This window comes from Oxyura jamaicensis, chromosome 1 (assembly GCF_011077185.1).
Source record: "Oxyura jamaicensis isolate SHBP4307 breed ruddy duck chromosome 1, BPBGC_Ojam_1.0, whole genome shotgun sequence".
Classification (NCBI taxonomy): Eukaryota; Metazoa; Chordata; class Aves; order Anseriformes; family Anatidae; genus Oxyura; species Oxyura jamaicensis.
The window spans coordinates 34,719,659-34,747,265 of record NC_048893.1 but is presented as its reverse complement, the minus strand read 5'-3'; the positions used below and the strand labels follow the sequence as shown (position 1 = coordinate 34,747,265).

At 36.7% G+C, this 27,607-nt stretch overlaps 1 protein-coding gene across 4 annotated transcripts in view; it reads right to left on the bottom strand.

The window, feature by feature from the left end:
• Positions 1-2,484: 2,484 nt before the first annotated feature.
• The window catches only part of MON2 (MON2 homolog, regulator of endosome-to-Golgi trafficking), a 75,817-nt gene continuing 50,694 nt past the window's right edge, over positions 2,485-27,607 (bottom strand). For 2 of the 4 annotated variants that reach the window (XM_035332753.1, XM_035332761.1), the window contains 9 exons: positions 24,960-25,103; positions 24,385-24,402; positions 23,992-24,120; positions 21,910-22,100; positions 13,005-13,065; positions 11,579-11,702; positions 10,425-10,632; positions 9,503-9,585; positions 2,485-7,075 (listed from right to left, as the gene is read on the bottom strand). In XM_035332753.1, coding sequence (XP_035188644.1) covers positions 6,912-7,075; positions 9,503-9,585; positions 10,425-10,632; positions 11,579-11,702; positions 13,005-13,065; positions 21,910-22,100; positions 23,992-24,120; positions 24,385-24,402; positions 24,960-25,103 — 1,122 coding nt within the window. In that variant the 3' untranslated portion in view covers positions 2,485-6,911. The remainder of the gene's footprint in view (positions 7,076-9,502; positions 9,586-10,424; positions 10,633-11,578; positions 11,703-13,004; positions 13,066-21,909; positions 22,101-23,991; positions 24,121-24,384; positions 24,403-24,959; positions 25,104-27,607) is intronic. The other 2 variants (XM_035332771.1, XM_035332779.1) reach the window with 1 other exon arrangement.

Here is a 27,607-nt window from a genome sequence, read left to right as displayed (position 1 = left end):
CTACATCATTGTCTCTGTATTTTTAATTGAATAAAACCTAAAGGCTGTAAGAAACAAAGAAATGCTGAGTTCTAATGTATTTCATCACAAGAAACGAGTAGCATTGTCTGATACATATTCCAGCATTCAAGAAGGCAACACCACAACTCTAATGCTCTTGTATGAGTATGGCAAAACACACATTTATAACTGAAACATACTTGTGAAACCTAAAGAGTATTTACTCCCAAAACGAAACCTTTGTTTTATATGAACTATTACAGTCATTTTTATTGCACTTGCCCTGATAAGCAAAATATTGTGTAGACAAGTAGGTGTCCCTGCTTCCAAAACTACAACTGAAGAAAAAAACACACCAGAGAAGTATTGTCAGAACAATAAGGGCAGAAACCCAGGGGTAAGGAAAGAATATTGGTACACCTGATCGTTCTTCAATAAATGGTGTCTTAAAGTAACCAATCAGATAGCAAAATAGTAAGTGATAATGCAGTAAAAGTTATCAACTTGCTGGTAAGTCATTTAAAGAGATCAAACAGATGTCCATGAACAGATCCCATTCTTAAGCCAGTTGTTAACTAGTTTGGAAAGACAGGAAATGTCTAGCAGAATGCTTCTTAGTAGTAAAAGCTTGCAATAGCTTGCATTTGTGATTCAGCAGGAATTGGCTACTTTTTCTCTAAACAAATAAATAATGCAATGTGTAACTCTAGCTAGACTCTCAAGTCTAGCTTTAAAATGAACAAACCTGAAAAAAACAAACTTTTATACTGCCAGATTTGGAACAATTGAAAGTAGTCTCAAAATCCAGTGGAATAATACATATCCTTTGCAACACATACAAACAGGTGAAATTCATACTTTAGTGTTGTTGTTGTTTTTTAATTATTTTTTTTCTGCATTGCTGACATTGGTGTCAAGCAATGGAAAGTACCAAATCACTCTGCTTCCCCAATACTTATTTTGTCTTCCGCTAGATATCCAGTCACACAGCCTAAGTGACTGCTACAAGAGCCTTAGCTGCTTGTGTGAACCTCATCACTTGTGTGACCCAAATCCTAAATGAAATAGGAATTACAAAGAATTTACTTTTTATTCCACATGGCTGTAAAGATTACTTCAAAATGTTAAACACTGTTAATATGTTTACTTCATTTACTCCTATATACTGCAATAATCACATACAATACAATCCCAAAGTACCATTTGCAAGGAAAACAGAATTAGAATTTCTGTAAGCTTCCCTTGTAGCTATGTTTAGACAGACAATGTTAAAAATAAGGCTAGACACTACTCCTCAGTGCCTGTTACAATCGCTTAAGGCTGAAAAAGAGAACAAATACATGAACCCTGAGGAGAGTTGCTAGCTCACACTTTGTTACACTAAGCAAGGTCTCTATTCAATTTATCTGAATACCAGGGCATAGATCTACTTTCCTTTGTCAGAGCAAGTGGAGAAAATGTCAAAAACATGGAGAGAAAAAAATTATGAGTAGAGTTACATGTAGAGGTACAACAGAAAGATGCTTTTATCCCAACTCCAATTTTAAATGATTCCTATTTTTTTCTCGCATTATTGTAAAGTAAAAAAAAAAAAAAAAAAAAAAAAAACACATCCAAACAGGAAAATAAAAGAGCATGGCAGCAGAACTCACTGCTATATGTAAGGACACAGCTGGAGTGTCCTAGTGTTGTCATCATGTAATCTGAAATTAATTTCCAAGAGTTGTGGAATTTCCAAGTTAAAATTTCCAAGTTACTGGAGTCTGAGGCTACACCATTGAGGAAATTCCAAAGAATTAGATGTGGCAGACTATGGTATTTTGACACAGTCAGTACTGATCATCTTTTTTCCCCTTGTGAAGTCACACAGTAGAATCTCCACTGAATACAATGAAACATGAATTAAGCCAACTTACTGCTTCTGAAGACACTGTAAAATACGTTAATTTATCACATTTCTAAAGCAAAAAATATTACTGGAAGTTATCGTCAACCTATGTTTTAAGAGGAAATTTTTTAACCAGTGTAGAAATTCAACCAACTTTCTATAATTTTGCTTTTCTCAGGGAATACAAATCTTCTGTCAATTAATATTTTGCTGATGGAGCTGTATTTGTATGGATATAACCTACGTCTGCCATTAGTTTGGATCCCAATTTGTATCCACAAAACTGGTGCCATAGCTGCCTCATTTGTAACTTTCTGACACTCTGGAAACTGAACTACTCCCATCTGAACATCCTTATAGGCACCACAGCACTATCTATGGTCAAAATGCACACCACTCACAGTGCAACTGTGTGCAGCACTTCCTTCTTTCACTTGGAGAGCCTCATCTTATGAGGATTCAAACTGAAGGTTGCAGAAGATGACTGCCCACAACAGGAAATAAATAGCAAGCTGCAAATTCAATGTGAGCGAACAGTGAAAGACACAGAAATGAGCTGTACAAAAACAGATAATGAGAAAAAATGTTTTTTGTTGTTGTTGTTTTGCTTTGTTTTTTTCCTTTCCAACAACAGCAGTATCCTGAACATCTAAACAATTTTCAGTATAAAATACATTGCTGACTAGGACTTGTGTTTACCATATGTAGAGATATACTGAGAGGGGAAAAATGCATTGATCTCACTAAAAGTACGTTGCCTGGAAAGTTCAAGGCCAGCTATATGAAGGTTTGCCATTTGGCAAGAAGAAACAAACTAGGTGTTGGTGGAGGAAAAAATAATAATAATAAAAAGGAATATAATGCTAAACTGTTGAAGTATCTCAGATGCTCCGACTTGCAGGTGCAATTAACAGTGACCATGTATTTCTTGTGGCTCAATGTCTCGTAACATACCAGGAACAGCAGCAGATACACCAGAGGGCTGTGCTGCCATCCAGAGGGACCTGGACAGGCTGAAGGACAGGCTGATAGGAACCTCAAAGTTCAACAAGGAGAAGTGCAGAGTCCTGCACCTGGGGAGGCAGAACCCCAGGCACCAGTACACGCTGGGGCCCACTCGGCTGGAAAGCAGCTCTGCAGAAAAGGACCTGGGAGTCCTGGTGGACACCAAGTTGAACATGTACCAGCAGTGTCTCCTTGCCACTAAGAAGGTTAATGGTGTCCTGGGCTGCATTAGGCATTGATTGCATTGCCAGCAGGTTGACAGAGGTGATCCTTCTCCTATATTCATCACTAATGAGGCCACATCTCGAGTTATGCGTCCAGTTCTAGACTCCCCAGAATGAGAAACGGCCACCAAGATGATCAAGGGCCTGGAGCACCTCTCCTGTGAGGAAAGGCTGAGAGAGCCGGTACTGTTCAGCCTGGAGAAGAGAAAGCTCAGGGGAACCTTATCAATGTACAATGATACCTGAATGGAGGGTGCAAAGACAGAACTTGGCTCTTGTCAGTGGAGCCAGTGCTAGGACAAGAGGCAGGGGGCACAAACTGAAACAGAGGAGTTTCCATCTAAACATCAGGAAGCACTTATTTACTGCGCAAGTAACTGAGCACAGGCACAGGTTGCCCGGAGATGTAGTGGAATCTTCCTTCTTGGAGCTGTCAGGACATGGTCCTGGGCAACCTGCTCTCAGTGTCCCTGCTTGAGCAGGTGGGTTGGATCAGATGTCCTCCAAAGGTCCTTTCCCACCTCATCCACTCTGTGACGTTGTGAAGATTCCACGAGTCATGGATAAGAACAAGTAGGGAAGTAAGCAAATGTACAAGGAAACAAAATGTATGCCCTGGTAGATAAATATGTCTGATGATAAGCAAATTAACTACTATATATTATTTCTAAGAATATTTTTTTCATTAAAAATTCCCAGCTTGAGTCATCTATTCCTTTTTCTTAGAGCTACTTATGTAATCTTAAATCCCTGTGCACATTGAGGCATACCTTCAAATCCCTTGGCACCAAGACATACAAGTTTTCCCAAATAATCCAAAGTCTTGATATGAACCTTGTAATAATGCAGAAGACCCTCACATTTTTTGATTCCCAATATGAATCTTTGTTAAGGTTTGGGGAGAAGAAGAAAAAAGCTGAAGAATGCCATTACATTCAGCAATTAACGTTTAGCCCCTAGCTTCCAGCTGACATATTTCTGTACAATCACCTTTCTAGATGATTTCAGCAACACAGTGCAGACCCCAATCCTGAAAATGTCTGTTTGCTTTATTTCTCATGCCTAGGCAAACACACAGAATTGAGCACATGGGTTTACTTGATGGGCAGCATTAATTAAATTAACTAACAAGATTTGTATTGCCAGGAATGGATATAAAATATGTAATTTAAATATTCAAAAAATGCTCTTTGCATCAAAGAGGCCCTAAGAATATTTAGCCTGAAGTACAGACAGAAACAAGAATCTGATACTTCAAAGTTGGAGGAAATTATGAGTGCTGGACAAGAAGGCACAGAAAATAGAATAATCCTTATTCACAAACAAAATTAGTCAATGAAAAACATATTTTCTAAACCAGTTACCTTTGCTTTCAGTTTTCAAACTACTTATACAAAATACAAGAAAGCAGTTTGAGTATGGTCAGCCTTTACTTGTATGTCCAAAACATGCCTCAAATAGAATAAATATTTTTCATGTGGTAATTAAGAGGAAAGGAAGGAAGTTCAGCTGATTGGTAGTTTATTTCAGTCTTTAGAAGAGTAATATCCATGGGTGGTAAAGTACTCTAAGCTTTAGAGCCAAATATGACTTACACACCCACATACCCTCTTTTTAAAATATAGATAAAGATATGCACAGAATGTATCTGTGTTATCACTGAAAAAAAAAACAATTAGAAATTAATTGGAAACAAACTCATCGACAGTTTGGTCTGCATGCCTCTTGCCACAATTTTTAGTAGATAGGCAGATTTTAAAACAAATGAATACCCTTGCCCTGCCTGACCCCTGCTTTTTTTCTTTAAGGAACCAATAGGCCTTGTCTTATCTTTTACTAAGTAGTAGGACAGTTGCAACATTTTCAATTTCAGAGCATGATGACGTTACTATTTGTACCTGGGACTCAGGTCTGCAGTATACTGGAACTGCTTCTCCAAACAGGCTATTTTGATTTAAATTCTATTAATGGAAAGTGTTTGTTTCTTGAATGTAAAATGTGTGTTCTTTAAAAACTATCCACACTTGAAGATTAAGTTCCATGCAATGCTCTCAAAGATATATGTGCAAGTTCTTGAAGCCTCTTTAATGCCCTTTTTTAAAAGGATCATAAACTGGAGTCTCAGGGGAGCAAGCTGTTCAAAGCTGTGCTTGCGTAACATCATTCGCATGGGGTACTTCTAACCCTGACCAGTTCCTCACACCCTCACTTGAAGCTCCTACAAATTCTACATCTATTCACATGTACCAATTAACATCTCTTTAGTCAGCAAACAGTAAAACAAACATATAATACCACTTCTTATGCATGATAATCACTTTTAATATCTACAAAAGACGTCAAGGAACAAAATCCTAAAGGTAAGCTCTGAAATCAATAGAAAGGCACCTGTCTTTTCTTTTTTTCTCTCAAAACATTTGGCATTTGTGCTTTCACATCACAGCTTAAAAATATGTGAATACAGGTGAAACATTATTGAGATAATAATTCTTTAAATAAAAATTTAAATGCTATGTTACAAACTTGAAAAACAATACTATTAAAAGTGTTTTGTTTTAATTGTGTATTATGTGAAAGTGAAAGAAAAATCACATTTATTTAATGACAAATTTTACTGCACTTCTAAATGAATAACTAACTTCAAAAATACACTTCTCATGGTTTTATATCAGACTGTATATAATTAAAAGGTTAGAACAATTTGGGTTTAAAAGACATTACAAAACAAAGCACTTAAAATTATTGAACAAAATATTACAGCCAAGTATTTCAGATATTTGCAATCACCTTCCTTGGGTCACGATTCAAAGACCATGATATCTGCAAGTAAGGTCAAAAAAGGCTAATGACCCCCGAGTATTTGTTTTTCTTAAAGCAAGGCTGCAACTACAAAAATGGATACATTTGAGTATAACAAACATCTTAAATATATTATGAAGTGAGGTATGGTAGTGTTGAAGTGCTACAGTGGATTTCTGCATATTCAAACTTATTTCAGGTCAACTACTTTGAAGTTTGAGATCAGCAGGCTGCTGACTGCTTGCTGCAATCTTTTGTCGTATGACCTCTTCATTGAGATGTTCAATGGCCACAGAGAAGATACATTCAATTAAGCAAAAACTAAGAACATGATCAGATATGAATGATCATATCTGCCAATTTAGAAGGCCAACTGTAAGTAAAAATGCAAGCATACAACTTATAATAAATACATTTTCAAGCATTTAACATTATCAATATTTTAAAAAGAATTTAAATAATAAATGCAACTATTTTATACAGAACTGTACCATTTATTATACACACAAGTATATCAGTTCCCTTTGTTTACAAAGGCTGGTTACAGATATATGGAATGTTACAGTACCATCTTGCATAAAATTTTAGTACAATTCGTACTTCAAAAAAGGGTGCAAAACACCAGCCTAATAAATCTGACTGAATTGAAATATTTTTAATTACATCATTAACACATACACAACAAGCTGTACATAAGCCCACTTTTCAATCACCACTTCAAGATACTGTAGCAAGTACATTAGATTATAAATGATTCCAACTACTCAGTTAAATTTATTAAAGGTTTGCACTGCTACTCGCTCTGGAACCTTTGAGATATAGCCTGTATTCATGAATTACTGAGCTCTTGTTAGTACAGATAAAAGGCAGTCAACATTAGTTGCCAAGTACTAGCCACAAGAGATTTCCTCAGAGAAACTTCACCTGGGAACAAACATTTTTGGATACTTTTTTCCTTCAAAAATTAAAAAAAAAGGAAAAAAAGTTTTATGGGGTCAAGACTCTCCGTTCTGTACCTTGGATGCTGGTGGATGCATGAAGTCCTTAAAGGGAACAAGTGCCTCTTTCAGAGCAGAGCACACTTCCGAGGAGGAGCAGGTGATACATTCTACTAAAGTCGGGTACAAGGCAATAACTTGCGCCCATGTGTTAGCATCAACTGCAATGAAGAAAAGAACAGATTACATCACTTTGTACCATCCAAATTCTTACAATACATTTTTAAATACACAAGTAAGTTAAGAACACATTCAGATGCCTAAACACAGGTACCTAGTGCTATACAGACACTAAGACATCTCTACAGGGTCCTCAGCCATGATGTAGAATTTGCAGGAAAAAGCCATACTCTTTTGCAGCAGCAGATGCAAGCCAGATGGGATATCCATAAAGTGGTGCCACACACTTGTGTTTCTCCACAATTCATTAACTATGTTTTCTGGATGAAGAGTAAGTGACAAATTGAAGATGCTACTTTTGTCAAGTCCGTAATGCACATACATTTTTCTGCCTGTTTTTTTCAGTTGTTGGTAGAAAGCTGAATTGGACACATTTCACTTTTGGAAATGCCATCAATGAGGCCTACTAATTTCAAAGCATTCCAGACTATTAAGAACTATAGAAAGCAGAGGGAGAAACACTGTACCAAGACACAGGAATATCCATGGTAAATTTCGTTAGTCCAACATGTGAAATTAAACATTGTTAATGAATCTTATTTATCACGTCATTTCCTCATTTGTCTCTGTTTTAACTTCATTTCAAGAGAGAACAAAAACCCTGATTTCAGGTAGCATTTTTATTACAGAAATAAAATGACTAAAAGCTAAGACAAGTGAGTGTGAAGTGATTCTCCAGTGGCCCTCTTATAATAATATAATGTATGCTGCAGTTTGGGGACTCACTAGCACATGCTGATCAATGAAGAATGTCTCTCATTGCAGGAAGTCGGATATGGGGAATAGTCCAGCTGAGCTGGCTATTTAACCCCTCTAAACCAAAACCCTGCCAAAGTAGCACTTCAGCCCCAAAACTATGTTTCCTGGCGTGGTTCTATCACAGACTCACAGAAGGGTTTGGGTTGAAAGGGTCCTTAAAGACCACCCAGTTCCAACCCCCTGCAACGGGCAGGGACACCTCCCACCAGACCAGGTTGCCCAAAGCCCTATCCAGCCTGGCCTTGAGCATCTCCAGGGATGGGGCAGCCACAGCTGCTCTGGGCAGCCTGTGCCAGGGCCTCACCACCCTCAGAGAACAGAATTTCTTCCTTATATCTCATTTAAATCTTCCTTCTTTTAGTCTGAAGCCATTCCCTCTTGCCCTATCACTACACCCCCTGACAAGGACTCCCTTCCCAGCTTTCCTGTAACCCCCTTTAGGTACAGGAAGGCTGCTGTAAGGTCTCCCTGGAGCTTTCTCGTCTCCAGGATGAACACCCCCAACTGCCTCAGCCTGTCTTCGCAGGAGAGGTGCTCTAGCCCTCTGATCATCATCTGCCCTCAGCCTTTTGCTGTCAGCTTGGGAAACAGCGTTATCAACGTGCCTGCTCACTGATGCTGCAAACGAGGTATCACATCTTTCAGAAAACCCACTCACCTAAGTTTTTCTGGGAAGGCTACTTTGTTTCAGGACTGACAAGGCTTTTTTTTTTTTCCCTTCCTCACAATATCAAAAAAAAAAGGGAGGTAGAGTGAACAATATATATGCTATTTTGTCAGAGCTGCAGAGTACAACACAGCTAGTTTAACAACGAGACAGCACTAGGCAGTATGAGGATACTAATAATATTCCTCATCAGCATCTGTTAACAACTTGAGTATCTGGAACTTCAGGAAAAGGGAAACAACCCATGAGTACAACAGAAAGGTATCTATTTATCAGAAGTTGATTTAGTATCTCCAACTGAGTTTTCTGGTGGGCACCCTCTACACATGCAGCTGACAGGAGGACCAGGACACATTCACATAAATGAAGATCAGATCCCCCATTTTAATCAGTCCTTTAAATACATCTGTCAAACATTTACATCATCGCTTAGCATCAGTGAGCGAAGGCATGTTTCTCATTATGGGGACAGGAGGTACTACAGCAGAAAGGGAAGGAAAGCAAGATTCGTGTTTAGGTATTTAACAGCCTGCCCATTCATTTCACTTGTACACCCCTTTTACTGCAGAATGCACCTATGGGAATGCAATCCACGGCAGCCTAAAGAGGTACCATGAGACAAAAAAAAGAAAGAATGTAGCAAAACTAACAAATATAATTACATATATTTAAGAATTCTATTAACATTTTATGGAAGTTTGTTTTGTTTTTATAAGACAGCAAGCTCTATCTAATAAAAGACATCAGAAATTCAAGTTTTGTATTTATTAAACATATCTTAGAACTTTATACTGTTAGCTATACTGGGGAAAAAACTTTTTGTTTACCTGCCACCTACATATACATAGAATTACACAATACCGATTCTTACAGAACACACTTTCCAGTTTGTATTAAAAGCACTACAGGAAGGAATAAATAAATCTTTGTGACAGATACAATTTTATATTGTTTAGAACCAGGTTATTTAACAATAACTTACCATTTTCAGGCTGAGTTTTTTTAAGTGAATCTATGAGAGTACTGACAGCTTTTAAAACAAATATGATTTCTGTTACTTGTTGCCTACAAAAGGAAAAATGCAAACAGTCAACTACTTATTTTTGTTTCAAGACTATAAATTTTCTATGAAAGTTACACAACATTAAAAAAAATGTAATGAAAACAGCTGCCTAACAAGAAAAAAGGATACTAAGAGAATAAGGTTACAATTTGTCTTTAAATTTCCAACCATCATACCTGTTGCCAGCTAGGATGGCTTTCAATTTGATGTTCAGAAAGAGTAACAGCATACCTATCTCAATCTGAAAATATTCACGTACACGATTAACTGTAACATGCAAAGAATCAATTGCATCATTCATGATCAAATGCTTCAAAAACATTTCAGCTGAAGTTAACTGAAATTTAAATAAGTTCCCATTTGAAGGAATTTCCTGGTACTTAGGGCAATTTTCTGTTTCAATAACAATTACTTGAGTAATGATTCACAATATTGCTATTTGGATATTTTGTCTTATTTTCAAGGAGACTCCCCACCTCTCAATTTATAAACTATAAATAGTTCTGGTAGGAATAAAGGGAAATCAGATTTCAGAAATATCAGAGAGATCAGAAACATTGTTTCAGTAATTGAAAATGTTTATTACTGAGTCATACCCCTATCTTCTCTGTAACAGCACCAAGCATGACCATTGCTTTTAAAGCTTTTTCCAGTCAACAGAATTTTGGTATCAACATTTCTTTGTAATATTTCTCACATATTTTTTAGGCTTTAAATTTCACATGGATCCAGAACACCCACACCCCAAACACACACGCACGACTGAGACATACTTTGAGTGCAGCCTTTTTCCCATACAGTACTGGGAATACCCTTCATTTCCTAAAGACATTGAACATACCGTGGAAGAGGACATTTGCCACTCAATCTCTCATCTTCTATGTAGCGATGCAATACATCCTGTGACCTTTTCAAGAGCACAGAAAGTGCCATTCTAGAGATGTAGCCTTCCTGAGGAGTTGTGACTTTATTACTGAATGAAAACTGGAGCAGTGTTTCAAAACACACCTTAGAGAACTCCTCTCTCATTCGAATATCTATTTCTGCTTCTGTCAAAGTAAAACATCATATTTAATTGTCCACTGTGCATGCTGATACCCTAAATGATGCATTTCAATCAGTTAATAATACTTTGCAAAAAGAGTACTGTTTTGCAAAATTACTCCTGTAGTACTCAAAAAGATAATAAGATTAACAGTGATATTGACAAATATTAAGAACACATTCTGAGAAAAAGGGACTGCAATATTCACAACAGTTCAAGAAATAGAATACTCAATACATTCAGCAACGTCACCTACTTAAAACTGCTTTAATAACAAAATACATTAAAGCAAATTTATTCATTTATTTATTTTAAGAAAAAGATAACGGCAACCCTAGTTCCACATCACCAGTACTAATATCTAGTACTGTACAATCCAATTGTTTTTCTCTGTAATGCTTTATGTCATTTTATTTTAACTTTCAAAAATACATATATATAAATACACGTATATAATGTATAATATATATAATACATATATATATAATGCATATATATATAATACATATATATAATGTATAATCTTAAAGGCAGAGAGAGTATCTGGTTAGGTACACTATCTCGTTATGTTATGGTCATTTAATTTTTAAGAACTGGGTATCATGTCTGTCTTACAATTGCCTGAAATTACTGTCAACAATTGCAGCTGGCATAACAGAAAACAAATTAAGCAGAAAGTTCAGAAAAGACTATAAAAAAACCACAAGTATAATATTATACATGATGCTGACCAAAAAGTAAGGAAATAATTTTAAAAAATTGCAAGGAATGTTCTGCAACTTCCATGAGACAAAATATCATTTATAAAAACAGGCTGCATATTAAATTATCTGTAGCGTATACATGTCATGGAATTTCAAGTCTTTTTAGAATACGTACTGCCAACATTTTTGTTACTTTCTAGTAGATTTAAACATCATTTTCTATATCTTGTCATTCAGCTACCATACCTGTAAATGAGGATGACTGAGAGTGTATCGAGCCTTTGTTGAGCATAGTCATTATCTGACCAACAAATTCCTTAGGAATAAAATTAGCATACGGTAGTATCTCTGTGCTAATAAGCTGCACCACCTAAAATAAATTAAATATATTTATACTGGTTTTCTGAATATTAAAATTATATTCTAGTAGAAGGCAAAAGGAACAGTAAACAAGAGAGACATGCATAATATAATTCCACAAAATATTCCAATGATAGGTTTTATAATTTACAAATACATCTAAAAATTGTGGATTTGTGTGTAACAGATTAAACTCAAACTAATAAACTTTATTTTTCCCCTACTTCTGAGTTTCTGAAGCTGTTATCATTCAGATTTCCACTGACATTTCAAGTATATTCTTCAAGTACATTCTTTACAGTTTTGAAAAGAGAAGATCTGATGTTAGAGATCTCCCTCTCTCTACCCAATTCAATATCGTCACAATGACATTAACACATATATCACATGCTTACGGCGTGACATCAGTGAAACAGAACATGTGAGTTATTATCTAAACAAGCTTAAAAGCAAGGCACGTTAACTGAAATGCTGTTATCTTTGGTCTTGATGCTCACACACGGGAACAAAGTGGGATTACATCTCCCTAAGTTCAAGTATTAAATTTCAGAGTTCTGCCCACTGCAGACAGAATTGTTTGTACTTTTTATCCAGAAATCTTTACATCCTATCTGCCATTCTGGAGAGATGACAGGAGATCAAACCCACAGATACTGCCATGCCTTCTCTGCAACTCCCTTTCCTCTGTAAACCATCCCTGGTCTAACACATCTCTTTGTCCTGGAGTGAAGGAGGACCAGTCTCTCTTCACTCCAAGTATTATCTTTCTTAATTTTCTTCGGTGTCATCCAATCAAGCATGACTTCCCTTACAATTATAGTGGTCTCTGTACTGCACAAACAAGACATCTTTTCTCCATTTATACACAAGGTTTTTAGAATTGAGAACACATCTGGATGGCAACAATGAATGCCACCCCTCAACACAGAAAGCATTCACTTTAGGTTCAATCATCAGCTTCCTTTGGTTTACAATTACCTGGGTAATTGCTTGGCAATAACATAATAAGTAAGAATCAGATAATGGGTCACAGAAAGAAAGACGTTCTGTTTTTCTGGGTTTTCCACTCAATGCTGTTTTGAACTCAAGTGGACAAGAAGGTTTTGGCACGAAGCTTTCTATCCTTTGCAAAACCCTGAAGCAGCCAAATTCTGAGCCTCTGAATTAGTCTAATTTTCCAAAGGAAAAAAAAATCTCAATAAAATAGTGAACAGGAAACTTTTCCAAAAAATATTTAGGAACTAAATGCTACCTGTGAACGTCACTACCTTGTACGTTTGACAGTATAATACATTTGCTATAGTCTCCTTACCTCAACATCAATACTCTCATTCTTCTGAAATTCTTGGATTGAGAGATTATCAGGAGGTGTACTAAAAAAAAACATACTACATTATACTTTTAAATTCACAGAATACGTACAGAGCTAAGCAAGAGAAAATGCAGCACATTTAAAGTTATTACATGCATCGAGTTGATACTGTTATATGATAATGATGAACATTTCAGAATAAAATTTAAATAATCTAATAATAAATAATCTAATAATCTAATAAAATGTAATAACGCTAAAAATGGTTCAAAAGGAAACAGCAGTAAGCACTACGTTGAAGAGTTACAGCTGATGGACCTGTTTAAGGACTTGCAACACCAATACCATTTTTCACATGAATGTCAAAATAATCTCTTTTGTCTTATATGTGCAAAAGTCGTAATAATTGTTTAGATGCATCTGTGAAAGTATCATGTAGGCATTGCAGTTCATTATTTTTTAGTTTTTCCTCTCGCTATGAAGGAGTAAGAGAGATTTTTGATTTTCAGCAGTTATTTGAACAAGAACTAATTTTACATTTTCTTTTTTGTTGAAGGAACACACATTTCATTAACAGGACATTATTTTGTCTCTTTTCTTGATAACTGATACTTATTTGTAATCAATTTTAGGAAGAGACAAACCCATTTTACAAAGAATAATTCTGAAGAGTTTCAGAACTTTCTGCAATTCTTCCATTTTATATAAAAATCTATTTACTGATAATATGTCCAGAAGTAATTCAATCAGGAATATTACCCCATACTTTACAAGATCCTATGTTAATCCACCTGTTAAGTGGATTCAAATTCTCTTTCCTTTGCTGGACTATGCTACTGTTGAGTTACCGGGCCAAGCTCCTCAGCAGGACAGAAAAAGTAAGGACTTCCTACTAAGCAATCAACTATTTCTGCTGATGTGCCTTCATCAGTCTTTTAGTTTGGATCCCACATGGGCTTTTCAAGTTCATCTTTCAGACATCCCTGTTTACAAACTTAGGTTCACATCTGGTCTCAGAGTGCACAGAACTGGATTCTTTTTTGATGAAACCAAACCAAAAGACTACAGCTCTAAGCTCTAGAAGACATTTGCATGACAGGAAGCCAGACTAGAGCCACTCCAGAGTAAAGCACCTAAAGTGAGCACTCTGTGGGTAACAGGTCCTCATCAACCCTAATGATTTTATGATTCTGTCATGAGCTGCTTTGCTTTACAGACCTGCTCCTACTGCGCTGTACTCTTTTTACTAATACAAATTAAGTACTTTAAGTATAATTTCTGCTGACAAGTAAGGCACTGACGGCAGAGAACTAAGCAGCAGGTTCAAAGAAAAAAAGATTAACAAAATAAAAATCAAAGGAGGTACTTCACATGACAAACTCTGAAAGACGTTGTTTATAATCCTGTATCATGGGACTTGTCTGCCAAAATCTACACAGATTCAAAATAGTCAAAGTATTAGAAAAAAAATCCCTTATGAGCCAATGACAGCCTGTGGTACAGGAACTTTCTGAGCAACAGAAACTGGGAGGTTGAAGGAGCTCGTGAAAGCATCGCTCTGTGGTCACCTTGCACTCTTCAGCAGATAGCCTGGTAATCCCTCCTAAACAGCAGATAGGTCTAGATACCTGTCTGTTCTGACCTAGGTATGCTCTCAATTTTCTGACAAAGAGCAGAAGTCAAAATCTTCACACCTATGTCCCTCTGAAATTTAAAGACAATTGCAAAACTCAATGGACTGTGGGTTCAGTGCCCCTGTAGTGTCTGACCTGCCTGGAAGGTAACTTTCTTCGAGCTAATGGAATGACTCACAGCATTAGCAACAGAAATCAGAGACAAGGAGCTATAAAAATTCAGTATCATTCCACAGATTAAATTATCTCCTTTTCCCATAATTTGACTTTTTGTCTTTTTTAAGATAACATTTTAAAATCTTCAAGCTGAGCAACAGCTTGGAAATTTGACCTCTTGAAAGGAACGGTTAGAAATACTGGAATTAAGATTGCCTGTGGTACTTCAGCTTGCTACTGTAGCTATGTTTGCATGTTACAACGCATCTTAAATTAGATGATGCCTTATTTTCTCTAGAGAAACCATCTGATTAAGTACACAGGATGGTCACTACTGAAAAGGAAGGGAAATGAGATGGCTGATCTGCCACATTCCCTGCCTGATTTACTGCAGCACACAGGCAGGTGCAAGGAAAACAGAGCCCTGGGCTGAACAAAGAACCGAGCTGGCCTGCGCGCTGAGGAAGCAGTCAAGTATGGCAGCGGCGAGCAGACCGGCATGCTTTGGCTCATTTCCAAACTCCCTCTGCACAACCCCTTTTTTTCCTCCACCCCCGTATTTTTGAGTTTTTCCTCCACCCCCACACCCCTCCCCAGGAAAGAGCAGACGTGTCGAGCGGGGACTTTGGAGGTAGGTCTTCTTTTTTTTTGTTCACTGGCAAAGCAGCTGCTAAATATATGACCATGGAGCTGTGCCAGCCTTTTTTTCATGGGGGTACTCATCTGGGCCTGCCTTCTCTATCCCGCTTTCATTTTCATGAAAGGCTGGAGTCTTCTAAGTCTCATTCAAATCTGGTTAGTTTGGATAACAGCTTTTTTAAAAAAATTTCCCCTCCCAGTGCTCTGAAATGATGCTCACTAAGTCAAATAAGAGATTTTTGCAAAGTAGGCTTGTTTTTTTCTGTCTCCTGGGTGCTTAGCATGAGACACCTGGAGTCCGATCTGCACGCCTACAGCTAATTTTCAGTTCTGACGATTATGACGGTATCTATTAATGTTCCTGCTTGAAAATAAAGATACCTCCTTGCCTCAAAGGGGTTTTATGTAGATAACTTCACCACTATCTGTGAAATATTCAAGAGTTATGTGTATGACCAAAGACACACACAGGAAAAAAAACACATATATTTGTTATTGGCTTATGTATTAGGCTGTCAGCAAGTTTGGAGTTACATGTTGAAAGCAAAGAATAAAATATTAAGTAGCTGTTCAGCCTGTACCTTTTGTAACATAAAAAGTTAACTGTGTGAACCCTTTAAATAGTAATACAAACTATTATGATGCTCATACACTTACGCAGGTCATGTTGGAAAGCTTTCATTCTGACACTTCCTAATTTATGAATTACTGACTTTCTGAGCTGAGGTTTATTTACGGACATTTTATGATTTTTCTACCCAGTCATCCATATCTGGCCTACCATATATGCCACAAATTATGCTAGACTTTTGTTCATGTAGGAAACTACTCCCAAGACTCAGAATCACAGAACCATAAATTGGTTTGGGTTGGAAGGGACCTTAAAAACAACCAAGTTCCAACCCCCTGCCATGGGCAGGGACACCTCCCACCAGACCAGGTTGCCCAAAGCCCCATCCAGCCTGGCCTGGAGCACCTCCAGGGATGGGACAGCCACATCTGCTCTGGGCAGCCTGTGCCAGGGCCTCACCACCCTCACAGTAAAGAGCTTCTTCCTTATATCTAATCAAAACCTGCCCTCTTTTAGTTTAAAGCCATTACTCCTTGCCCTAACACTATACTCCCTGACAAAGCATCCCTTTCCAGCTTCCCTGTGGGCCCCCTTTAGGGAAAGGTGTCTATATGAAACATCTGTCTAGAGGAAAAAGCTTTGCTTGTCTGATGCAACACAGCCAAACCGTATGGGAAGGGTCAAGATAGTGCAGGTAAGAGACAGTGCAATGCACACTATGGCTCTGTGCAGGATTTCCCAGGTAAAGAGCTCCCAGCTGCTGCCCACTGTCTAGGGAGGGCTTTAAAACCTAACAACAAAGAGCTAACAGGCACTGAGAGTCCTGCTGTGCACAGCAGCACTCTGCTCTCAAGCATCTTTTTGGAAAGTATTGATTTAATTCCCTCATGTGAGCACATACTTCTGCTCTAGTAAATTATATATATGCACGTTTGTTGAATTTTATTTTATATAATGGCTTGACATGCTTCCGTGAAAGCCTCTGGGAAATAAGTATGATATGAAATAATAAACAGACCAGCCTCTTACTAGAAGACAATTTTGCGTAAATTAAGTTACATGAAATGTATTAATTTTTAAATGTCACTTTTATTTATAATAAAAATCAAGATTATTGAGCCCTCAGCTGCAGCTTGCTTAAAGGAAAAAAACAACACCAACAAAACCAAAAACAACAAACAAAACAAAATAAAAAGCCAGAGCTTGTTGCTTGGAAGCTGTTAATTCCCTATGACAGTAACATTTTCCTTTTTCATTTACCTGGGCTCTTTTGGCTCTATTGCTTTTAATTGCGTGATGTACAAAGCTGCGAAGACCATTTCTGCTGCCTTTGTACGTGTCAAATATCAATGTGTGTCTCCTCACACTCAGCCCCACTGCTGGCTTGAAAACCAGCTCCTGTCCAAAAGGCCATGCAGAGGAGGCTCACTATTTTAAACAGACAGGTTCGGAGATTCTTAAGGGTTCTTATTCTTAGCACAGTGACTCTTGCCTAACCAATACCAACTCAATTTCACAGGTAGAGGATCTACATTAGATTAAAAGATCTACATTAGATTAGAAGATCTACAGATGTGATTTCTAGGACCACAGTGATTAGAAGAATTAGATTGGAATAATGTTTAAAATCTTTGTTAAAAACATCAGTGAAAACATCAGTGAAATAGAAATTGTTTTCTCTCTACACTAGGTGAATTTTGGGTTCCTCAGCCAGGTAGACTTAGAGGATGTGCATAGAAAAATGAGACAGTATACACTGGGATATTTTAATGAACAAAGCTAGAGGGAAAACTCAGCCAAATCTGTTATGTGGTGTTGCTGTTAGGATTGACTACAGAAAGACATTTCCAAGGTTTGCAGAGATAAAGACATTTCATATTGAGAACCATCGCAGAAGCGTGAAGTCAGCTCTGAAGAATGAGGGTCTGAAGGGCAGGTACAAAAGGAAGATCACAGAATCACAGAATTTCTAGGTTGGAAGAGACCTCAAGATCATCAAGTCCAACCTCTGACCTAACACTAACAGTCCCCACTAAACCATATCCCTAAGCTCTACATCAAAACGTCTTTTAAAGACCTCCAGGGATGTTTACCTAGTTTTGAATGCAACCTGGACAGAAAACAGCATGTAACATGTACAACACTAAACAGTGGGAACTGTGGAGTATGGGAAGGTGTACAGGAGTCAAGGAAGGGAAGAAAAGTAAGTTTATTTTTGACAAAACGTTTCAGTTTCCTTGAAGCTGAGAGTTTAGCAAAAGTTACAGAACGATGACGTAAGACAGTCAATTTTCAGTTCCAACTGTATTCAGGTCATTATGAAAAGGGGTGACAGGAGAAACTAGACACGTTAGATAATAGTAAAAATCCAGGTAATGCAATAATGTCTCACTGATAGCCTCCTGGGTATCTCTGAATTGCAACTTCCAAACGCTTGGAGCTCCAGAACCTTTTCAGTCCATGCTGGTCTTCCAGCAAAGCAGTCGGATTTGAACAGCTCTACACTTGACTTAACAAAGACCTCATCTTGCATGACCTATTTGCACATCGGAAAGCTACTGCGACTGTGAGTCTGTAAACTATAGTTAAGGTCACCAGATCACTAAAACTAAGTCAAATGACCAAGTCACTAATCTAACTGAGAGCACAGGGTGTGTTTGTGGCTTGGTTAATCTATTTTTGGGGATACAGACAAAAGTCTAGGTACTACCAAAAGTTTCAAAAACTACAACTCATGAATATATCTAAATCAATGAGTACACACAAAAAAACAGCCTTTATACCACCTAGCTGACCTAAAATGAAGGACCAACATGGACAGTTTTAGCAAGTACTTTTCCACTGCCTTTTGCTGTAATCTGAAAGTTGGCGTGTACCTCAACTCACTAATTAAATTTTGGCTGTTACTTTCAAAACCATAACCAGATCCTCCCAAATTACTCTGGAATAAGTCACCACTATGATTAACATATATTTTTTACTAGCACTATAACAAAGAAATAAACCAAGGTTAATTTGAAAATTCTGAATTGAATTTCCTTACGAAACAACTACAAACGTAAGACACTGACTGTACTCCAATTACAATCCACTAATAGACACAATTTAGAAAATTCTGAAACAAAAGGGACAGGTTATCCTATTTGCCCAGGCTTGTTTCACAGCATCTTGCACAGACGTGCAGAAGGAGTCAACCAAAGGAAATCAGAAGAGAATTACCTCCATGTGGGGAACTTCCACAGCTATTTCTAGAACCCTCCTTGCATCAGAGTGAGGGTGGCAAACTTCAGGAGCATTGTGGGGAGGAAGAGGAGGAACAGAAGGACGAAAAGGAGAAATGACTGCTATTGCTAATTGTGATGACTACTGGCATAATGCAGATATGCTCCCTTCCTAGCTTTAACTTATATTAGGACCACATGGCTCAGGCTGATGGAGGGAACAGGAAGACTATCCTATAGCAGAAGGTAGAAGGCTGCCAAAGGATTGGGCTGTGACTGTAATTAGGAGGAGCATGCACTTGGGAAGACAATCTAGATGGATGTGATGGGGAGGGGGGAACACAACCAAAAAACCAGACATTCCAATAACCACACAACCTATAACTATATAAGCAAAAAAACATCTACAGATAACAACCCTGGAAGGAGTAATGACCCAGGCCTTTAACTGGAAGGCTGGATAACCAGGAAGTTACCCTGCTGTTTCCCTAAGGTGCACAAACCACCGGCCTACTTTTAGTCCTTCAAATTCTTTTGAACCTTAAAGCTTCGAAGTGAGAGAGCTAAAAAGTTTCATGTAGCTTCTCTGAGAAAACTTTGCTGATTCTGATGGAAATGCTGATTATTCCTTTACGCACACTTCTTATATATAAAATTACAGAATATGCTCTGGTCTCTAGAGAGAGAAAATCAGACTCTTAATCAAAGACAAACAAGTTACTGGGCATTATATCCACAGAAGCATGTTTCCTTTACCTCCAGAGAACATTCTCCCATGCATGGCAGCTGGCAAAAGCTATTAATACCGATATTGATTGTTTTTAGCAAGCAACATGTTAAGATGGAATTTCTATGGTTGGAACAGCTTTCAAGAAAAGTAGAAATCACTCACAGTTAAGAAAAACAGATGACAAATTTGGCCAAAAAAGTCATGCAGATGATAACGGATTATCCTGAATTACGCTGAAGATCTGTGATAATCTGACTTTCCTTGACTTAAGAATGGTTAATAGCCCAAACTGTGGCAGGACCAATACAGGTCAGTTGAAAAGGTGAAAATAAATATTTCATCTTTTTCACAGATACTTAGGAATAATTGAGTTATAGCAAATAGCAGTACATATTCCCAAAGTAACTGCTAACTGAACATACACTTTCCTAAATATCCTGAAAAATCTTCATTTTAGTTTTCTAAACCCAACAATATTGTCTTAGAGTGTTAGCTGATTTGGATGGCTTGTCTCAGAATGGAAGCAGGACTACTAATCGCAGATGAAAACAAAACTAAAAAAAGATACTGAGAAGATACGTTAAATTCAAGAAACAGCTAAGCATCAAAACAAAAATTTGCGGTGAATAGAGAGTCTTTTCTGTAGTCTCAATGATCTTTTTTTTTGATTTTCAGGTCCTCCTATCTAGTATTATTTCTTTCAGGTAAATGTAAAGACAAAATAAAGGTTTTTCATTCAATGGTCTTACAACCCTACTGGTGAAATTCCAAAACCACTCATTATTACAAACATTTTTACTAACAGATAGGCCTCTAAAATTAAGTTTCATTGGTATATAATTTTCATCTGTTTTGGATAAGCTACTATTTATTCATCACTAATAAGTACAGCTGTATTTGGTTGCTGATTTTTGTGTTTGCGCACAAAAGTCTGCAAACACAAATACACAAAGAATATTAGCATTAGGTACAGAAGAACCCTACTGTTTCCTGTTAAAAAGACAGATTAATTTGCTACTGAAACCAATGCACACAGAAAATTAGGGAATTAAATTTTTCACATTCCATATTGCCCTCTAATCTGAGATGCAATTAGATATACTTTAACTACTGCTGAAAGCTGTTTATCCATAGATGTTCACAGGAGATGGAAGTTTCCTGTCCTTCCTAAACAATCTTCTAACCTTCCTTACAGCAAAATAATTATTCTCTGGAGCAATCTTTTACCATATTATGAAGATTTAATGTGTCTTCCTAATAATACATTCTTTTGTTTGAACAAATTCATAAGTCAAAGTGTCTGATCTCTGATCATTATCATTTTTCCTTTCTGAACTTTCTCAACATGTCCACATCTACAGTGTTCCATTCTTGGGAGATTATGCATATTCACCTGTCTGCCTGCTACCCTTTTCAAAAAGTATTATAAATAAAACATATTTAATAAATTGCAGTCAAGAGCAGAAACATGTAAAATAACTACAGGCTTCTAAGTGTACAGCAAGGTAAGAAATATTTTTCCAAAATTCGTAGTAAGTGGAGTACTTTAAGATGGAACTCGAGACATATAGCTATGTCAAGAGACATATGCTGCAGTTCTGATTAATTTGAGTACACATCAATAATTCTATCAAATCCACAGCAAGCGTGCTTGGAAGTCCATACAGAATTTCTTGGCCTAACCAGCATGGCTATACCTTGTATTCAGAGCTCAGCTTAGCTCTTTTCTTGCTTTGACATTTCACCTCTTGAATGAACTTTTTTTCTACTACTTTCTGAAAGCATGCTTTTTTAAAGTAGAAAACTGGTTACCTTTTTTCCTTCATTCCTTAGAATTATCTTCAAATAACTAATGATATGGCTGTTTATACTGAACTCTACTGGCACACTGTTTTACTACTTTAGTGAACAAATTACTTATTAGTATTTTCCAGCTAAGAAAAAAAATGTTTACCTTTTAGTAAACAAAAAATCTTCAAACGTATTGGCTAGCTCTGGCCACATACTGTCAAATTTTCCAGAAGATGCATGCTGCCTTGCAACTGGTAGTCCAATGGAGAGAACTTTGAGAAGGGAGGAAACAGCTAGCTTCCATGTGCTTTCCGAAGGACAGGAATATTTCAGACTAAGAGGTATTCTCAGTGTCTGCAAAATACAAGTTCAAATAAAATTCACAGTTGCTCAGAGAAATCAAAGAACAAGACACACTTCTGTAGATCTCAGCAGACTTTTATATAGATGATAGTACACATCTCTATTTTTTGTGCTGGTATATGAGATGGTCTTTTTAAAATATGATTATAAAGACAATTTACCATATGTCAGCTTGCTAAAGCATGGGTCTGTTAACAAATAGAAGGTTAGAAGCCAGATCTGATCCATTACCAATTACACTACGAAAGTACCTACTAATTTTCTGTATTACCATCCACCATTTCTGCCAACTCTGACAAATGGGCTCACCTAACACCTACAAGATTGCTGCCAGTTCTTTGTCGTAAGTATATTCTGGAGAGTTTAGATCTGTCCCTAGAAAGTTCTCTCAAGTGCTCCCAAAGGTTTAAAAGAAAAAAAAAAAAAAAAAAAAAAAAAAAAAAAAGCCACACTAAATTTAAACTTTTCCTAAAATGCAAAAGTTGAACTATACACATAATCACTGCAAAACATCTGGTGATTGCTGACTGTTAAACCACAGGAAGTTTAAAAGCAAAGAGTTGATGAAATTCTGTAGATAAAGGCTGCTAGACAGCACAAATGTATAGCAGATTAAAACACAGCAAATTCTGGACAGAAAGAGAGCTTCAGTATCTATAAAAGAAACCCAATAACGTGTTTAAAACTTCAAGCTTATGTACTACTTGCACTGTATCTACTCCTTTTAGCATTGTTAGTCAACAGTGACCTAACTAGGAGCTGATACCAAGTTATCTTGGAAATCAAATTCTTTAATTGATATTTCAAATATATATTAACTAAATTTGGGCATTACACATATGTCCCTAATACCTTTAGGGAAGCTTCTGATTTGAGGAAAGCAAAGGGAGAACTCCCTCTCGGGATTAAGTTAATTATAATTATTTTTTTTTTTGCAATAGTTATCAGAGCTAGGATATAACCCTACAGATAAATAGAATACTTTCTTCTGATGCTTTTGCTCATGAGTCAAATCTAATTCTAAATCAACATGGGCTTCAGACACATGAAAAGTCATTTCAGGAGTCTTTTCATCTACTGCAGTAGACCACATTATTATTAACTGTGAACTTCAGAGAAAAATAGCATTTATATTTGTTTCACCTAGCCCATTAAAACAGAAGTGGAAACCAAATGTATTAATTTTGAAATACAAGCATGTAATTCATAACAGATTCCAAATAATACCATGCAACTATTTTAAACACATCCATGTTGCTAAATTTCTATACAGGAACAACCTGAAGTCAACCAAGTCATTATGAACAAACCTAGGACCCATATAGTTTTTTCCCAGACATTTACCACTATTTCCATTATTTGCCAAATTTATTTGCTAAAAACAGGGTCAAAAAATATGAGTTTGGCACTTGCACCTTAAAGGCACATCTGTGCACCCCTAACATTTTATAACTACATTAATGGCACACAAAGACATTAAAAATAGATCAAAAGTACTAGCTAGAGAACACCTCCACAAAAATATATATGCCAATTTTGTCTTTAGCCTTCAGTTGTATTTACTAAGAAGCCTGCACTCAGATTCCGGTGCACAGTACTTTCAAAGATTCCTATTGTTTGGCCAAAATCACAGTTGTTGATTTTTGCATTAATATTGAAATACTGATGCTGTATCATCCAGCTGAAGACCAATGCATACAGCCCAATTAATAGCGTTTGTAGCATCACAAGAAGTTATCTGCTGCCTATCTTCACAAAGTATTTTTTAAAAACTAAAGCTTTAAGCTTTCCAGAAAGTGCTTATCAACACTATCTCAAAATAAAACTCTTTATTTTCAAAATAAACTCATTAATTCAGCACACAAGCAGGACAAAGCTTTACCTTAATAATGTTCTGAAGAACTTTCTCATTTACAACAGCTTTATGGCAAGCTGTCTTTTGGTATAAGTCCACAACCACTTCCAGTGATCTCTCAGCAAATGGTACATAATTCAATGCTACCCATTCAGCCTAGGGAAAAAATAGTAAATTACTGAACTATTTGTGAGAAAATATTAATTAAGGAACAAAAACTGTATGCTTTGCGTTGAACTCTCAGTTTAATGCATGCAAGGTTTGCTAAGAATATAGTCCAAGCAACAAAACTGCAAATATAGTGTGGTCTGACTATGAAAATGTACTCCACATTGAAGTAAAGTACATTTAAGTAGGATAAATGTTGCAATCTAGGCAAGACAACTACATTAGGACAATCTTTAAGGAAATTTAACTCACCGGTGCAAATAGTTGTATCTAGTGTGATTCCATTGTGTTGCAGGACAAATAGAACAAGAAGAATTAATACATACATAACAGTTACCTCTTAGATTACAGCGAATCAGATGCTCATGCTTAGTGAACAGCAGAGTACACAGATATAAAGAATTATTGAGTATGTCCCATTTCTCTCCTGCATGTGCAATTCAAAAATGTGCAGTTTGAAGGAATGTTCTCCATTCAAAACTATGGTGCCCTTCTATTTAATATAGTGTCAAATATAGGAGCAGTTATTTTAGTTTAATGCACTGGACAAATTCAGACACAGTCACCACGTCTGGTGTCCAGGCAAGAATCTTCCTACATGGAGGAATATAGAATATTAAAAAAAAAGAAAAAAAAAAAAGTAGAATTCAAAGGGAGCAAAAGAAGATAATAAAAGCATGTAAAAATACTAATAAATCAACTTACTACACAACATGCATAGCAAAATTTTTACAGATAGAATAAGTGCATCTGGCTATACAATCTACATCTGAAGGTGAGTTGTGTTCACCAGCCGAATGAAACAAGTGAGACTTCTAATAAATTACCTGGTTATATTTTGCATTTGCAATGTGCTTTGTTTCCAGCTGTCCATACTGGGGAGGCTTGCAGGAAAATTCGACAAAGGCCAATAGCTGGTCGAAGATTGCAGGATACATTATCTGCATGTTTTCTGAGCCTACACATATAGCCTATAGCAAAAGAAAATACAAAAGCATGAGCATCAGCATTTAAAAACCTGCCCCAATCCAAGGAGCTCCTACAAAAAAATCTCCATATCTGCCTCTTAGCTACCTCTGTGAATTGTAAGGATTACTATTATTTTAGCTCACAAATTATTTTGCTATACCAACATAATGCTAAAGCTGTAACAACACCACCAATAAAAAAATAACCTCATTGCAGAAATACAGAATGATTACTACAGTATCATGCAGGAACTGGAACATGCAAGATTTATGCTGTATAAAAGAAAATGTATAGTTCTAATAGTTTAAGTTCTTGTAGTTCTTATTTAACTTAAAATAAATTTTGTTATTTTATTACAGAAAACTATATGGAAAGATAGTGGTATTTACTAATCCATATATGGCCAGGTATCTCATTTTGTCTAATAAATGACACATTTTCTTTACAAACTCTGCTTTGACATGACGTATTTATAGGTCATATACAAGTCTTGACTACTGATCTCACTCAGCCACATCTTCTTTAAGTTCTACTTTGAGGAGCGTTTAAATCTCACAAGTAATTCATATGAAGTTTCCATAAGTAGTTAAACTTGTGTCTTACAGAAAGAAACATAAGTAAAATCAGAATGATATCATTTTGGCATAGCTGAAACACATAATCTTGTGTTAAAATGGAAAACATTTTAGGAAGGGTGTACTTAGAAGATGTCAAAGAAATATCATGTTGCCATAGCATAATGATTTCCTGTTGCAAAATAAATCCCAAGAAAAAGGCAGGGCGTCTATTTTCAAAGCCAGATACAACAATTCTATGAAGCTTTTCCAATTATTTTCTGTCATTTTTAAAGTCTTGCTTTTCCTCCCCAGGTTCCTTCTCTCAAAGCTTCAAGAAACAGTCTACTGCTTTACAAAAAGGCCTTGAGCTTCTACTGTCATTTTCCTCTGGGGAGGAGTCAAACCCCTTTTCCATTAACCAAAGCTCATTCATGACAAGTTGTGTCCAAACTCACTCCAGGTGCCACCAGCTCTGAAGCTGTTTAAGCACAGCTTCCATGCTGGGGCTGTGTTGAGCCATGACAGTCGAGTGGCTAGCAAATATCTTAAGTCCTCAGCCGTGAGATGGAGCAAGCCAACAGGGGTTACAGACACTGCCATCTCTAGATCATCCTAAAACCAAGCTGCACCTTCAGGCAATCTACAACCTGCACCGGAGCACTCTATGAATCACTAACGGCCTTTCTCTTTCCCACAGCTTCCTGCAATTCTAAACATGTCTAATGCCCAAAAACGTAACCAACATTATGAATATAGTGGAATACTGCTCCTCCTAAGAAAGCTGTCCTTCTCTCAAGTCCAAGACTGTAATGACCTCAGAAAAAGGCACTTGAATGCTAGATGCTCCCCTGTGTGGCTGAATGCGGAAGGTTAATTGCTGATCTGAAGTACTCGACACACTGCAAGACCAAAGTCACTACACTAAATCTTAACAGGTTAATGCAAGATAATATATGTAAGAAATGATTTAAATACCACCACATGGATTAGAAAGGGAAAAGGAGCATCCAGAAATTCCTATATGAGTTTCATACAGATCTAACTTATGTACACATATCTTCAACATCACCATTACCCCCAGAAGACTCACTTAACATCTGCAATGGTAAAATTTCAAATTAGGCTTGCTGTTCATTCTAGCTTGTTAAATTTTTATTATTGTTATTATTACTCATTTTATGACCAGAGCTTCTTCAGATGCTACTTTTTCTGTACTGGTGAACAAAAGCAATAACTACTACTTAAAGCTTGCGCATCAGTAGGTTCTTGTTCTTAATGTTTTATGAAACTCTTGTAAAATTTTATTTTACAAATAGAAGCATTTTCTATCCAGTCTACTGAGGTATTTTCAGCTCCTAACATTAGCTGTATAATATTAAAAGTAACTGACCTGGTACTCCATCCTTACTTTGAAAAGCCACCTACTTAGAACTGATTTTCAAAGAAGTTTATGTTTCTGACTGACACCAGGTAATCTTTATCTAAGAATGAAAAATGCATCATTATGAAAAATGCAAAAATGGCCTTGCAAAGTGTGTGACCAAGGATGCTGAAAGTATCTTTAAGAGCTGCTTATAAAATAGAGTAGTATTTACTGCATTGAGTGCATTTGTTTCCATCCTTAAGTAAGGAGACATATAAATCAAAAAGTAATGTTCAGGCAACAACAAAATGCACAGAAACCCTAACACATAATACTTGGCTGATCACTGCTATAAAAACGGATATGGTACTTTAGTTTTAGAAGTTTATGCTCTAAAGCATTCTAATACAAACCTTCAAATTTTTGTATAGTTTGAGATTTATCTAACAACTCCCACTGCAGCTATTGTCATAGACTACTGTTATTGTTACAGGTCTCAGTGGCTAAGTCTGTGCTAACTCTGTTGTAAATGTAAATATATCCTTGAGCACCACACCCACAGCTCAAGGGGTTTACATTCATACTG